The sequence below is a fragment of the Pongo abelii genome, chromosome 3 (genome assembly GCF_028885655.2).
Source record: "Pongo abelii isolate AG06213 chromosome 3, NHGRI_mPonAbe1-v2.0_pri, whole genome shotgun sequence".
NCBI classification, from domain to species: domain Eukaryota; kingdom Metazoa; phylum Chordata; class Mammalia; order Primates; family Hominidae; genus Pongo; species Pongo abelii.
This window is the reverse complement of record NC_071988.2, coordinates 149,588,275-149,604,240: the sequence shown is the minus strand read 5'-3', so window position 1 is coordinate 149,604,240 and position 15,966 is coordinate 149,588,275. Positions and strand designations below refer to the sequence as shown.

The window sequence follows — 15,966 nt, the reverse complement described above, 5'->3', positions numbered from 1 at the left end:
GTCTCTACTAAAATTACAAAAAATTAGCCGGGTGTGGTGGCACATGCCTATAATCCCAGCTACTCGGGAGGCTGAAGCAGGAGAATTGCTTGAACCTGGGAGGCAGAGGTTGCAGTGAGCTGAGATCACACCATTGCACTCCAACCTAGGCAACAAGAGCGAAACTCTGTTTCAAAGAAAAAAAAAAAAAGAAAAGAAAAGGAATAGACAAATTTTATCTTCCATAAGATATTTTTTTTTTTTTTTTTTTAAGAGACAAGATCTCACTATGTTGCCTAGGCTTGAGTGCAGTGGTTACTCTCAGGTGCAATCGTAGCACGCTGCAGCCTCAAACTCTTGACCTCAAGCTATCTTCCCACCTCAGCCTGTTGAGTATCTGGAACTATAGTCCTGCGACACCCTGCCCCACTCGTATTTTTTTCTAAAGCTGTTTTTTTTTCTATTGTATAATACATTTTTATAGCAGAATATTCAGAAAATCCAAAACATAGGAAGGGGAAAACACCATAATCCCATCACTCACATCTACTGTTAATCTTTTCATATCTTTCCTCCAGGCTTTTAAGAAAGTGCCTGTCTAGGCCAGGCGCGGTGGCTTACGCCTGTAATCCCAGCACTTTGGGAGGCCAAGGAGGGCGGATCACAAGGTCAAGAGTTCCAGACCAGCCTGGCCAACATGGTGAAACCCCGTCTCTACTAAAAATACAAAAATTATCTGGGTGTGGTGGTGGGTGCCTGTAATCCCAGCTACTCGGGAGGCTGAGGCAGGAGAATTGCTTGAACCTGGGAGGCGGAGGATGCAGTGAGCCAAGATCGCGCCACTGCACTCCAGCCTAGGTGACAAGCAAGACTCCGGCTCAAAAAAAAAAAAAGAAAAAAGAAAATGCATATCTATATTTTCACTCAGTTTAAATAACTATCAGATATTAATGTTGTATCCCACTTGTTCAACTAACCATATCCTCAAATCCAAACAAATCTATTAAGACAGTCTTTGGCTGGGTGCGGTGTCAACGCCTGTAATCCCAGCACTTTGGGAGGCCGAGACAGGCGGATCACGAGGTCAGGAGATAGAGACCATCCTGGCTAACAGGGTGAAACCCCGTCTCTACTAAAAATAGAAAAAAATTAGCCGGGCATGGTGGCGGGCGCCTGTAGTCCCAGCTACTCCAGAGGCTGAGGCAGGAGAATGGCATGAACCCGGGAGGTGGAGGTTGCAGTGAGCCGAGATCACGCCACCGCACTCCAGCCTGAGTGACAGAGGGAGACTGTCTCAAAAAAGAAAAAAAAAAAAAAAGACTATCTTTGAAACTGATAGCCTGCTAATAGATTATTATTTCCAATATGTTGGGAAGTCACAGTTTTACAACATGCTTGTCTTTCTTTGGCTCAAGTATTTGTTCCCTGTGAATTATAATGAACCATAAGAAGGGAAAAAAATTAGAGGTGGATATTTGCATGTTGGTGTAAACACATAAAGAGATTTTGTTTTGAAGACAGATATGACAGCAATAGGGAAGAAGTAAAGAGGGCTTTGAAATTATTGCCCACTGGATAATTTTTATTTTTATTTTTTTTGAGATGGAGTCTCGCTCTGTCGCCCAGGCTGGAGTGCAGTGGTGCGATCTCAGCTCACTGCAAGCTCCGACCTCTGGGTTCACGCCATTCTCCTGCCTCAGCCTCTGGAGTAGCTGGGACTACAGGCGCCCGCCACCACGCCTGGCTAATTTTTTTCTATTTTTAGTAGAGACGGGGTTTCACCGTGTTAGCCAGGATGGTCTTGATCTCCTGGCCTCGTGATCCACCCGCCCCGGCCTCCCAAAGTGCTGGGATTACAGACGTGAGCCACCGCGCCCCGCCCGCCCACTGGATAATTTTTTTCCTCAGAGTTAGTTCCAGGCACTTGCTCTTGTAGAATGAATCTGAATTTGTTTACTTCCTGGTGCCGAAAGTTACAATATGGGCTTGTGTACATGTGAGAAGGGTTAGGAAATGTATGTCCCTTTTTAATCATGTGAATAGTCTCTTATTCACCTGTATTATCAATAAGCTCTAAATAACACAAAATATTAGAGCACATAAAGGAATGGCTTTATTTATTCATTCATTCATTTTTTGAGACAGAGTCTCACTGTCACCCAGGCTGGAATGTAGTGGTGCGATCTCAGCTCACTGCAACATCTGCCTCCAGGGGAAATGCAGTGGCGCGATAGCTCACTGCAACCTCCACCTCCCAGGTTCAAGCGGTTCTCCTGCCTCAGCCTCCTGAGTAGCTGGGACTATAGGCGTGCACCCACCACGCCCGGCTAATTTTTGTATTTTTAGTAGAGACGGGGTTTCACCATATTGGCCAGGCTGGGCTCGAACTCCTGACGTCGTGATCCACCCGCCTTGGCCTCCCGAAGTGCTGGGATTACAGATGTGAGCCACCGCGCCTGGCAGCTTCTTTTATTTTTATGTTTGGTGTGTGAAAAGACTGAATTTTTAAAAATTCTACTATTCCAATGTCATCTAAACTCTGTTAAGTTTTGAAGTGACTGATGGGGAATGGAAGAGGTCAAATAGCTTAGTAGTGACTCCACTTGAGCAAGTTACTTAATCTTTTTTGTTCCCTTTATTCTGTGTAAAGGGGATAATAACAGAGCAATTGCCCTAGCATCTGGCACATGATAATAGTTAACATTTATCTCTCTCAAATGAAGCCTTCATAATAGCACTTTTGAGTTTTTATATTTGACTTTGATTATAAATCTACTCTTCCTAATACGTCTTAGCTATACTCCCACTAAGATACACAAAAGAGTGAAAGAAATTTGATACTAATTTACTAATGCAAGCATGTGGGTCCTCTGCATTCACATGTATAACAGAACTTTAGACTCTTCTTAAGCAATCCTAGCAACCCTAGGTAGTCACGGATTTTTGTTTATTTGTTTTAATTTTGTTGTGCCAGAGGGCCAATGAGTATTGGATAGTCTGCTCACTCACCAATAGGGACTCAAATGCTGCATGAATACTTCTTAAAAGATCGTACTATAAAAAGGTTTACTATATCCTTCAAGACATGACAGACTTGAAGAATTGGTTTATTTCTCAAAAGGGTGACATTTATAAGTTGGGCTAGATAAGTAACAACACAGAAAAATTATTTCCTACGTTAACAAGAGCTAAAACATGTCAAACATATCACATACAATTCTTCTATTATATAGCTATCCAGTTGGCAGTTTTTTTTTAACACTTATATACAGGGCACTGATGTAACCATTTATGTGAATCAATTTATTTAACCATTAATAATAACATGAGGAATATGTTCCAATAATGCAGAATACCAGAAAATTACAGTTTTAGCATAAAAATTTTTTTTTTTTTTGAGACGGAGTCTTGCTCTGCCTCCCAGGCTGAAGTGCAGTGGCGCGATCTTGGCTCACTGCAAGCTCTGCCTCCCGGGTTTTATGCCATTCTCCTGCCTCAGTCTCCCAAGTAGCTGGGACTACAGGCATGCACCACCTACACCCGGCTACTTTTTTTTTTTTTTTTGTATTTTTACTAGAGATGGGGTTTTACCGTGTTAGCCAGGATGGCCTTGATCTCCTGACCTCGTGATACATCCGCCTCCGCTTCCGCCTCCCAAAGTGCTGGGATTACAGGCATGAGCCACCGCGCCCAGCCAGTATAAAAGTTTTTTATAAGTTCTAACTAAAATAGTGGAGTCATATAAGGTTGTTAACATTAAAAGCACTTCTTATTTAAGGTTCAATATTCACTTGCTAACTGAAAAGCATTGCTAAATTATTCCACAGATGTTCAGGCCATTCTGAAAAAACATCAGAACAGAGTGAAAAAACTCTTGATGCACCAAAGCAACTTTAACAAGCCATGATCTTCCTTCTCACATCCTAAAATACCTGGCCATTAATATTTGAAGAGGGGAAAGCCACACGATAAAGCATGCCTATGATATGCATCATGCTTAGTTCTCTAGAAGAAAATAAGAAGATGAAATTCTAGGAAAGAGGGAAAAGTAACTCAATGTGAGATTTGTGGGAGGTGAGAAGGGAATTCAAAGATTGAAACAGACTATAAAAATATCTGATCTTTTATATTTGTTGAAGCAAAAAAATCCAGAAAACAAACAACAAATGAACAAATACCTGTTTAGACCAGCCATCTTACCTGAAGAGTCCTTGTTTAAAAAGATAAGCACTAATATGACCCCCTTCTAAGTACCGGATTTCACAACCAGGCCAAATTTCTTGTAAACTTCGAACTCCTGTTCGTGGAATATAGGCATCTTCTTTGGCTTGAACCACTATAATGAGGCTTGGATCAACTGGGACTAGGTATAGGATTTTTAAAAATTCAACATATACACATTAGAAAATAAAAAAACACCACACAATGCAGTAAATAAAACATTAGTCAAACTAAACATTTTTGATTAAATTAAAAATCAACTATAATATGCTACCTTACTCATCTCCACGCTTGGGATTACAGGCGTGAGCCACTGGGCCCGGCCACCCAGCTAATTTTTACATTTTTTATAGGCACAGGGTCTCACTATGTTGCCCGGGCTGGTGTCAAACTCTTGGGCTCAAGAGGTCCTCCCACCACAGCCTCCCAAAGTGCTAGGATTATAGGCATGAGCCACTGTGTCCAGCTCCAGAGTGTGTGAGAGTGTGTGTGTGTGTGTGTGTGAGTGTGTGTGTGAGTCTTGCTGTCACCCAGGATGGAGTGGAGTGGTGTGATCTTGGCTCACTGCAACCTCCATCTCCTTGGGCTGAAGTGATCCTTCCACTTCAGCCTCCCAAGTAGCTGGAACTACAGGCATGCAACACCACACATGACTACTTTTTTGTATTTTTTTTTGGTAGAGACAGGGTTTTACCATGTTACCCAGGCTGGTCTTGAACTCCTGGGCTCAAGCAATCCACCTGCCTCAGCCTCCCAAAATGCTGGGATTACAGGCATGAGCCACCACACCCGGCTGTCCAGTGTGTTTTTTAATGAATAAGATAATCTTAAATTTTCATAGATAGAATATGATGCATTTAAGTAACCAACTTATCTTTGCAAACATATTCTGGAGCCAACAAAAAATATACTCTTGAAAATATAAAATTATCTTATAAAGCATCCTTTAAAATATTTCACAAATATTTACACATCAGCAAATATTCTCAATTTCATATAAAAATTAGTACCTGAGAAATTTGCTACGTGAGTACATTCATCCATGACTCCTTTCATAAATATTAAAGATTCTTTCCGAAGACTGTTTCTTCTTTGTTCTTTACTAAGTAGGTGGTATGACTGAGGGTTGCGACTTGTATAACTACTTTTGTTGGTTGAAAGTGTTTGATTGAAGCACTTCATCTTAGAGGTATCTTGCAATAAGAGTCCTTCTGATGTCGCACTGACAGATGTTTTACTAGAATTATGGCAGTCAGCAGGTTTTTGGGATACTACTTGGTTTGATATGTCTAAATTTAAAGTTCTGGAAACCAGATTAAGGTTAGTTAGCTTGTCTGCACTGCTACTGAAGTGTTTCACAAACTCTTGTCCCATTTTGAAAGAATCTGTCTGAACATATGAAAGGAAAGAAAACATTATTTAATATAAAATAGGGTTTTATTAACAGCTTTGTCAAAAAAAAAAAAGAAAAAAGACAAATGTCCATCAATGAATAAATGGATAAATAAAATGTGGTATATTCAAACAATTAAACATTATTCAATCTTAAAAGGAATGAAATTCTGACACATGCTACAACATGGATGAACACTGAAGACATTATCTTAAGTGAATAAGCCAGACACAAAAGGACAAATACTGTATGATTCCACTTGTATGAGGTCTCTTAGTAGTAAAATTCATAGCGATGGAAAGAGAATGGCAGTTGCCAGAGACTGGGAGAAAGGAGGAATGAGTAGTTTTGTTCAATGGGTAAGTTTCAGTTTGAGAAGATAAAAATGTTTTGGAGATAGATGGTGGTGATGGTTGCACAACATGTATATACTTAATGCCACTGAACTATACACTCAAAAATGGTTATGATAGTAAATTTTATGTTGTATATATTTACCATAACTTTTTTTAAAAAACAAAGATGTATTAAAATTTAACTCAGGACTAAAATAAATGACTTACACTTTATTGCTGTTTCCTACTAAACAGTAAAGGGTATCATTTAGCCTGCATCATTTTTTTTTTTTACAGCCAAAGTTTTAAAATCCATGATCTGCCTTAACCTTTGAACTTCTAAAAGTCTTACAACTGAGTAATGTAAATTCAAGGACAGGAGGACACCAGCTCCTCCAAATCCCTTTCTCTGGTTGAACTAACCAGAATTTTAAATTACTGGCCGGGTGCGGTGGCTCACGCCTGTAATACCAGCACTTTGGGGAGCTGAAGCAGGCGGATCATGAGGTCAGGAGATCAACACCATCCTGGCCAACACGGCGAAACCCTGTCTCTACTAAAAATACAAAAATTAGCCGGGCATGGTGGTGTGTGCCTGTTATCCCAGCTACTCGAGAGGCTGAGGCAGGAGAATCGCTTAAATCTGGGAGGCGGTGGTTGCAGTGACCTGATATCGTGCCACCGCACTTCAGCCTGGGTGACAGAGTGAGACTCCGTCTCAAAAAAAAAAAAAATCAAGAAAAAAAGAAATATTGCCTATTAAAGTCTCAAAACTATATTCTAAGTTTAAGGACTTGTAAATACAGTTATGTGTTGCTTAATGATGGGATATGTTCTGAGAAATGCATCATTAGGTGGTTTCATTGTTGTGTGAACATCATAGTGTATTTACATAAATCTAGACGGTATAGCTGACTACACACCTAAGCTATATGGTATAATCTATTGTTTCTAGGTTACTAACCTGTACAACATGTTACTGTACTTAATACTGTAGGCAATTGTAACACAATTGTAAGTATTTGTGTATCTAATCATAGAAAAGGTGCAGTAGGCCAGGCACAGTGGCTCATGCTTGTAATCCCTGCCCTTTGGGAGGCCAAGGGTGGGTTGATCACTTGAGGTCAGGAGTTCAAGACTAGCCTGGCCAACATGGTGAAACTCTGTCTCTACTAAAATATAAAAATTAGCCAGATGTGGTGGTGGGCACCTGTAATCCCAGCTACTTGGGAGGCTGAGGCAGGAGAATCATTTGAACCCAGGAGGTGGAGGTTACAATGAGTAGAGACTCTGCCACTGCACTCCAGCCTGGGTGACAGAGCAAGACTCCATCTCAAAAAAAAGAAAAAGAAAAGATATAGTAAAAATATGGTATTACAATCTTTTGGACCACCTTATATATGTGACTGAAGCATTGTTATGCAGAACATAACTGTACAATAGAATTTAAGTAAAAATAAACTTTGTTATATGCTAAAACCAAAGTCAAAAGAAAAAAATGACAGCCTGGGAAAATATATTTGCAACTCATATTACAAATGGCAAATCACTTTAATTTATTAAGAGCTAGAATTGAATAATTTTTTAAAAGCCCAGAACCCCCAAAATGAGCAAAGGATATACACATAAAGGTAACAGAAAACAAAACACAAACTGCTCTTTTTTTTTTTTTGAGGTGGAGTCTTACTCTGTCACCCAGGCTGGAGTGCAATGGCACGATTTCAGCTCACTGCAACTTCACCCTTTTGGGTTCAAGCAATTCTCCTGCCTCAGCCTCCTGAGTAGCTGGGACTACAGGTGCATGCCACCATGCCTGGCTAATTTTTTTTTTTTTTTTTCAGAAGAAGTCTCGCTCTTGTCCTCCAGGTTGGAGTGCAATGGCATGATCTTGGCTCACTGCAACCTCTGCCTCCTGGGTTCAAGCAATTCTCCGCCTCAGCCTCCCGGGTAGCTGGGATTACAGGTGCCTGCCACCATGCCCGGCTAATTTTTGTATTTTAAGTAGAGACGGGGTTTCACCATGTTGGCCAGGCTGGTCTCGAACTCCTGACCTCAGGTGATCTGCCAGCCTAGGCCTCTCAAAGTGCTGGGATCACAGGCATGAGCCACCATGCCTGGCCAATTTTTTGTATTTTTAATAGAGATGGGGTTTCACCTTGTTGGCCAGGATGGTCTCAATCTGACCTCATGATCTGCCCACCTCGGCCTCCCAAAGTGCTGGGATTACATGTGTGAGCCACCGTGCCCAGCCAAACTGCTCTTAAACTTATAAAAACTTGCTCAATTTCCCTCATGCTTAAGTTAATTAAAACTATGCCATTTTCCAGTGCCAGTTGACAAAAAATAAAAACTCAAGTTTGATAACACACTGAATTTGAGAACTTATGAAGACACATTCCTGCTGGTGATGTAAACTGACATAACTAGAATTAGACAAAATCTAACTACATTACTATACCCTTGACTCAGCAATCATATTTCTAGGAATTTACACTTATATAACATGAATGTACAAAGTTACTCACTGCAGCACTGTTTATTAATAGCAAAAGATGAGAAACAACATAAACATCTATCAACAGGGTACTGATTAATTATGGTACATCCATTCACATAATAGACTATTATACAGCAGTAAAAAATAATAAGGCAACACTTTGTATAGTCCATAAAAAAAGGAAGTGAGGCTGGGCACAGTGGCTCATACCTGTAATCCCAGCACTCTGGGAGGCTGAGGCAGGCAGATTGCTTTAGCCCAGGAGTTTGAAACAAGCCTGGGCAACATTGTGAAATCCCATCTCTACAAAAAATACAAAAATTAGCCAGGTGTGGTGGTGCATACCTATAATCCCAGCTACTCAGGAGGCTGAGGTAGAAGGCAACAGAGCCAGACCCTGTCTCAACAAAATAAAAAGATTTAAAAAGTTCATATTTTTATTGGTTTGCACATAGACCAACAATTCCCTGAAACACTAAACAATATAGGTTGTTATTTGTTGATGGGGATTGGACCTAAGCACAGATGGGGTAGAAATCTTTTCACTATATGTATCTGTTTATACTTTTTGATGCTTGAATTATATGACCATACCGTTTTTTTTAAGTTAAAGAATTAAAATTGGTTGGCCGGGCACAGTGGTTCATGCCTGTAATACCAGCACTTTGGAAGGCCGAGGTGGGAGGATCACCTCAGGCCAGGAGTTCGAGACCAGCCCGACCAACATGGAGAAACCCCGCCTCTACTAAAAATACGAAATTAGCCGGGCGTGGTGGCACATGCCTGTAATCCCAGCTACTCGGGAGGCTGAGGCAGGAGAATTGCTTGAACTCAGGAGGCGGAGATTGTGGTGAGCCAAGATTGTGCCATTGCACTCCAACCTGGGCAAAAGAGTGAAACTGCGTCTCAAAAAAAAAAAAATTAAAATTGGTTGAAGGCAAGGAAAACAAAAATACCCAACAACCTGGTTACCACAACAAATCACTAAAAGAGAAAGGAAGTTTAGTAACATATGGAAATGTAAAGATCAAAGGGTCCCCAAATTACTCAGAGTGGGACACCAATAAATTGAACTTTTTTTTTGACTGGGAAAATACAAAGCGTAGGGAAAACATCTTAACATCTATTGAATATTCATTACTGTGAACTGGTTCTAAGTGAGATGAGAAGTGCCAAATAAGACTACCGCTATGGTTTAAATATGTCCCCCAAAGTTCATGTGTGAATAATCCCCAATGTAATAGTGTTGAAAGGTGGGACCTTTAATTAGGCCATGAAGGTTCTGCTCTCATAAATGGACTAATGCCCTTACTGTGGGAGTGGGTTAGTTATCGGGAATGGATTCCTGATAAAAGAATGAGTTCAGCCTCTTCCCTCCCTGTATCTCTTTTGCACACACACACATTCTCTCTTGCCCTTATGCCTTCTGCCATGAAATAATGCAGCAAGAAGGCACTCACCAGATGTGGGCCCCTCAACCTTGGACTTTCTAGCCTCCAGAACTGTGAGCCACATATACCTCTGGTCTTATAAATTTCCCAGTCTCAGATATTCTGTTACAGCAACACAAAATTGACTAAGACAACTACATTGCAATTTCAGATGACCAAAATTTATAAACTTCCTTTAAAACATGTAAGTTTCTCATAAGCTTTCAAATACAGGTATTCTTCTGATTATATGTATAGGAACTAACTAGCAGGTAAAGCTTTTTTTTTGTTTTTTTGAGACAGAGTCTCGCTCTGTTGCCCAGGCTGGCGTGCAGTGGCGTGATCTTGGCTTACTGCAAGCTCTGCCTTCTGGGTTCACGCCATTCTCCTGCCTCAGCCTCCCGAGTAGCTGGGACTACAGGCGCCTGCCTGCCACCACACTCGGCTAATTTTTTGTATTTTTAGTAGAGATGGGGTTTCACCGTGTTGGCCAGTATGGTCTCGATCTCCTGACCTCGTGATCTGCCCTCCTCAGCCTCCCAAAGTGCTGGGATTACAGGCGTGAGCCATTGCGCCCAGCCTTTTTTTTTTTTTTTTTTTTTAAGAGAAATGGTCTTGCTCTGTCACCTGGGCTGGAGTGCAATGACACAATCGTAGCTCACTGCTACAGCCTCGAACTCCTGGGATCAAGTGATCTGCCCACCTCAGCCTCCTGAGTAGCTAGGACTACAGGCGTGCACCACCATGCCCAGCTTTTTTTTTTTTTTTTTGTAGAGACAAGAGTCTCACTTTATGTTCCCAGGCTGGTCTCAAACTCCTGGCTTCAAGTGATCCTCTTACCTCAGTCTTCCAAAGTGCTGTGATTACAGGCATGTGCCACCATGCCTGGCCCCGATAAAGCTATTTTGTAATAAAGTTCTTAGGCAAGCAACTACCTTTTGAAGTTATGTAAGATAGAACTACTTTACAAGAGTAAAGTTTACAGTGATTTAATTATAAATAAAAAGTCTTCATAGTAGAAAGATTTCTTTTTTTTGAAGTTTCTTAAGAGTCTCAGTATCTTTCAAACAGTAAAAAATTTAAATTCATGAAAAGGATTGCTGGGAGCGGTGGCTCATGCCTGTAATCCCAGCACTTTGGGAGGCCGAGGCAGGTGGATCACGAGGTCAGGAGTTTGAGACCAGCCTGACCAATATGGTGAAACCCCGTCTCTACTAAAAATACAAAAATTAGTTAAGCACAGTGGTGCGTGCCTGTAGTCCCAGCTGCTCAGGAGGCTGAGGCAGGAGAATTGCTTGAATCTGGGAGGCGGAGGTTGCAGTGAGCTGAGAACTAAGATCGTGCCACTGCACTCCAGCCTGGGCGACAGAGCAAGACAGAGCAAAAAAAAAAAAGAAAAGGATTGGTCACTTTTGAAGAGTAATAGGAAACCAATTCATCATCTTGAAAACTGGTAAATTACAGAAAAAAAATCAAGCATTTATCATAACTGCCTTTCTTATACAAACTGAACTACCATGTAACTAAATAATATATGAGGTAAGTGTCTCCCTATAAAAGTATTCAAACTAATACATGAAAAAGAAATAATAGAATATCAGCAACCTTCAATGAATTGATATAGTCATTAAGCATCAGTAGAGGCTTATATCATAAAAAAAGAGATAATCAGATATTATGTGTTTCCTATATAGCCTTGTGAAAGAAATCAAAACAATGAGTTTAATCAAGCTTTTAGATCCAACTGCCAATTTTCGGGCAATGTAGAGCAATATGCTGAACTGTACCATGAGAACGCAATCAGAAAAATCTAGATTGTGAGAAACCCTACAGGTCAAATAACCTAAATTCTTCATGAAATAAATTATAAGGAAAATAAAGGGATGGAAGGCAACTTATTTTTTTTCTTTTTTACAGACTGATTGATTGATTTTTTTATTATTATACTTTAAGTTCCAGGGTACATGTGCACAACGTGCAGGTTTGATACATAGGTATACATGTGCCATGTTGGCTTGCTGCACCTATCAACTTGTCATTTATATTAGGTATATCTCCTAATGCTATCCCTCCCCTAGCCCGCCACCCCCCAACAGGCCCCGGTGTGTGATGTTCCCCGCCCTGTGTCCAAGTGTTCTCATTGTTCAATTCCCACCTATGAGTGAGAACATGCTGTGTTTGGTTTTCTATCGGAAGGCAACTTATTAAAGGTACTTCAAATAAAAGAACTATAGGGTCTACAGACACACATTTGGATAATAAAATTATTTTAAAGGAAGAAGGAGTAATTACTATAAACATAAGGATAATGATTACTAATAATGCAGGGAGGAAGGCCTTGTGATTAGGACACATTTGAAGGGGTTTCTGGGTTGGGTGGTCAAGTTTTATTTTTGACCTAGGTACTAGTTACAGTGTGTTTGCCTTTTAATAAACGTAGTAAACCACATATTTGCTTTGCATGATTCTCTGTATCTGTGTTTTATTTTAAAAGAATTTTTATTTATTTATTTTTAAGACAGAGTCTCACTCTGTCGCCCAGGCTAGAGTGCAGTGGCACAATCTTGGTTCGCTGCAACCTCTGCCTCCCAAGTTCAAGAGATTCTCCTGCCTCAGCCTCCTGAATAGCTGGGATTACAGGCACCCACCACCACACGCAGCTAATTTTTGTATTTTTAGTAGAGATGAGGTTGGCCAGCCTAGTCTCAAACTCCTGACCTCAAGTGATCAACCCACTGCGGCATCCCAAGGTGCTGGGGTTACAGGTGTGACCCACCATGCCCAGGCAAAAATGAACAATTTTTTAAAGTAAAAAACAGTACGTACAGCTATGTTTTTAAAAATTTGCTATTCTCTTTAAAAACCTGAATCATTAAATATACAATCAACTCCCCCCGCCACCAGTGTTGGGTGGAAAGTGAAATACTTACTCCACAGTATTCAAGCAGGTGAATAATTTCTTCTTCATAAACTGTCTGGGTATAATATTGCTTTTCCAGCTCCCTCCAATTAATTGATTTACTCAACACACCCTGAAATAATAAGCTAAATTAAGATCAAACCACATCATAAGGCAATTTGCCCAATACTTTTATTATTATTACTGTGTGAGACTACCTTTTTTTTTTTTTTTTTTTTTTTGGCAGACGCAGTCTCACTCTGCTGCCCAGGCTGGGGTGCAATGGCACTATCTCGGCTCACTGCAACTTCCACCTTCTGGGTTCAAGCAATTCTCCTGCCTCCGCCTCCCAAGTAGCTGAGACTACAGGCATGTGCCACCATGCCCAGCTAATTTTTGTATTTTTAGTAGAGACAGAGTTTCACCATGTTGGCCAGGCTGGTCTTGAACTCCTGACCTCAGGTGGTCCACCAGCCTCAGCCTCCCAAAGTGCTGGGATTACAGGCGTGAGCCACCACGCCTGGCCTAAGACTACCTATCTTTAGCCTGCTTGTAAGGTTGGCCCTTAACTGGAGTCTGGGAACTTGACGAGTAAACAGCTTTCTATACTTATATAAAACTTTTCCTAAATGATAAGAGTGGGTCACTGTACCTAAACTGCTTATATAAACAATGCGGTTTCTGCTGAATACCTGCTTTCCTTCTGAATTTTTGATGCATGCTAGGCAGAAGTTATCTAAGTCACTAACCCCTGATAAAAACTCTGGACTGCAAGGCTCAGGGGAGCTTCACTGATGGACAGCACTTTGCACTTACTGTCAATAATTATTGCTGGAAGAATTAAGCATGAACTATAACACTCCACTAGGAGAAGACTCTTGGAAGCTTGTTCTTGGTTTCCTTTGGACTCTACCTCATGCGCTTTTTCCTGCTGTTGACTGTGTTGTATCTTTTGCTGTAGTTAAGGCTTAATCATGATTATGACTATATCCTGAGTCCTATAATTCTTTCTTTGAATCACCAAAGCTGAGGGTGGTTTTGGGGACCCCCCAAAACAATTACCTCTAATTATATATAGCTACCTAATATTAATTACAATTAAATTACCGTAGTGAAGACCCCAGATGCTGTGGACCAAGACAGGCATGGAATCAATGGCATGGGCTTAGGCCAGTTGGATACCGCTAAGGAAGCCATCTGTAATATAACAGATAGTTTAGAGAGCTTCTATTTAGAGTTTCTATTCATTAAAATAAAAATATTTAATATTAATAAGCATTCCGTGCGGTAAATAGTTGGTCAGATAAACACAAAGTCTGCAAACATTCGTGAGAATATCTAGCCACCTCATTAAATGTCCCAAATCATAAATTCAACAACATTTAATTTCCCCCTTAGAAAGCAATAAAATGTAATGCAAAACTTTAAGTAACCTCAAGACCATTCACTGAGAGCTACTTTCTACTGTGTAAATATGGAGCAAAGATGCTGAGATGTAGATGCTGGGCAGCAGGGTAAACACACTCATTACTTAAGTGACTTGCCAGATAGAGCAAAATCACAACTATAAAACATCAGACCATTGAGGTTGACTGAGTATGCCAAGAATTTGGTGAACCACAAAGCAGATTATATAACAGATCTAAAATAATGTAATGTGTGTGATTAGAGAAGGTAAAATTACTCTCCCTTTTGGAGAAGGGAAAACTTTATCTTCTGGAAAAGTTACTTTCCCTTCTGGGCTAGAGGAATCAGAAGGGAAAGGCAGGCTTCATGAAATGGGTGAGTCTTCTAGAGGAATGAAAGATAGGGTCTTGTCTTCCATAGAAAGAAATCAGTATGATCAAAGGCAAGACTGTGAGAATGCACAGGGTCTCATAGGGAAACAGCCAATATACTTCAGTTGGGATGGTCAATAGGCACACGTGGCCAATGGAGTGAGGGAGATAAGTAGGGCTAGATTGATCAAGATCAGATTAGAGGTCCTTTGTTCTATAGATAATCGGGAATAAAGAGGTCTGAGCAAAGGAGTAGTATTGTCAAAGAAGTGATTCAAAGAAGGTAACATGATAGTAGTTTACAGGATTGAATAGAGAAGGGGAGAGCTGAGGTAGGAAGACCAGTTAATAGGCAGTAATCCAAGTGAAAGTTATAAGGACCTGACCTAGGTGATAACAATGGAAACACTACTAGGTAGGAAAATAAATCCTTTTCCATCTTTTGCTTCACTGTCAGGTAGTTGTTTTGAATTTTTTTTTTTTTTTTTGAGCTGTAGTCTCGCTCTGTTGCTCAGGCTAGAGTGCAGTGGTGCCATCTCAGCTCACTGCAACCTCCGCTTCCTGGGTTCAGGCGATTCTCCTGCTTCAGCCTCCTGAGTAGCTGGGATTACAGGCGCGTGCCACCACACCCAGCTAGTTTTTGTATTTTTAGTAGAGACGGGGTTTCACCATGTTGGTCAGGCTGGTCTTGAACTCCTGACCTCAGCTGATCTGCCCACCTCGGCCTCCCAAAGTGCTGGGATTACAGGTGTGAACCACCGTGCCCAGCGTAGTTGAATTTGAGTAAGTTTTGAGCTTAATTTTCTAATTCAAGAGACATACAAAAACTTCATATAATAATAATTATTGTTTTGAGATAGAATCTCGCTTCTGTCTGGGTCACCTAATCAGGAGTGCAGTGGTATGATCACAGCTCACTGCAGTCTAAAATTCTGGGGCTCAAGTGATCCTCCCACCTCAACCTCCCATATAGCCACAACTACAGAGATGTGCCACCATGCCCGGTTAATTTTTTAAACAATTTTTTTTATAGAGACAGGGTGGGTCTTAACTACTATGTTGCCTAGGTTGGGGTATGATTATTTTTTAGGCCAGGTGCAGTGGCCCACACCTATAATCCCAGCACTTTGGGAGGCCAAACTGTGTGGATCACTTGAGCCCACACACAAATAAAATACTAATAATTTTTTTTAAAATGTACTGAGTGACTAATATGTGCCAAGTAATAAACCAGAGCATATTCCTGGCCCTCAATATCTCAAATGCTTCATGGAGAAAACAGACTGCTAAACAAGTCAGTAAAATACAGAAAAAAGTTACTAATCAGAGTTTCAAGTATAGTCTGGAGGTAAGGCTGGGTGTCACAGCTCAAACAGAAGGGTAAGCTGTTACTCAGCTAGGTGAAAGAGAATAAGGGAGCACTAGAGGGATGCT

General features: G+C 40.7%; 1 protein-coding gene across 5 annotated transcripts in view; it reads right to left on the bottom strand.

The window, feature by feature from the left end:
• ABHD18 (abhydrolase domain containing 18) overlaps window positions 1-15,966 on the bottom strand; it is a 74,086-nt gene that overhangs the window by 3,938 nt on the left and 54,182 nt on the right. For all 5 annotated transcript variants that reach the window (NM_001159805.1, XM_054553436.2, XM_024245680.3 and 2 more), the window contains 4 exon segments: window positions 4,180-4,342; window positions 5,211-5,589; window positions 12,786-12,887; window positions 13,862-13,951. In NM_001159805.1, the coding sequence (NP_001153277.1) occupies window positions 4,180-4,342; window positions 5,211-5,589; window positions 12,786-12,887; window positions 13,862-13,951 (734 nt within the window).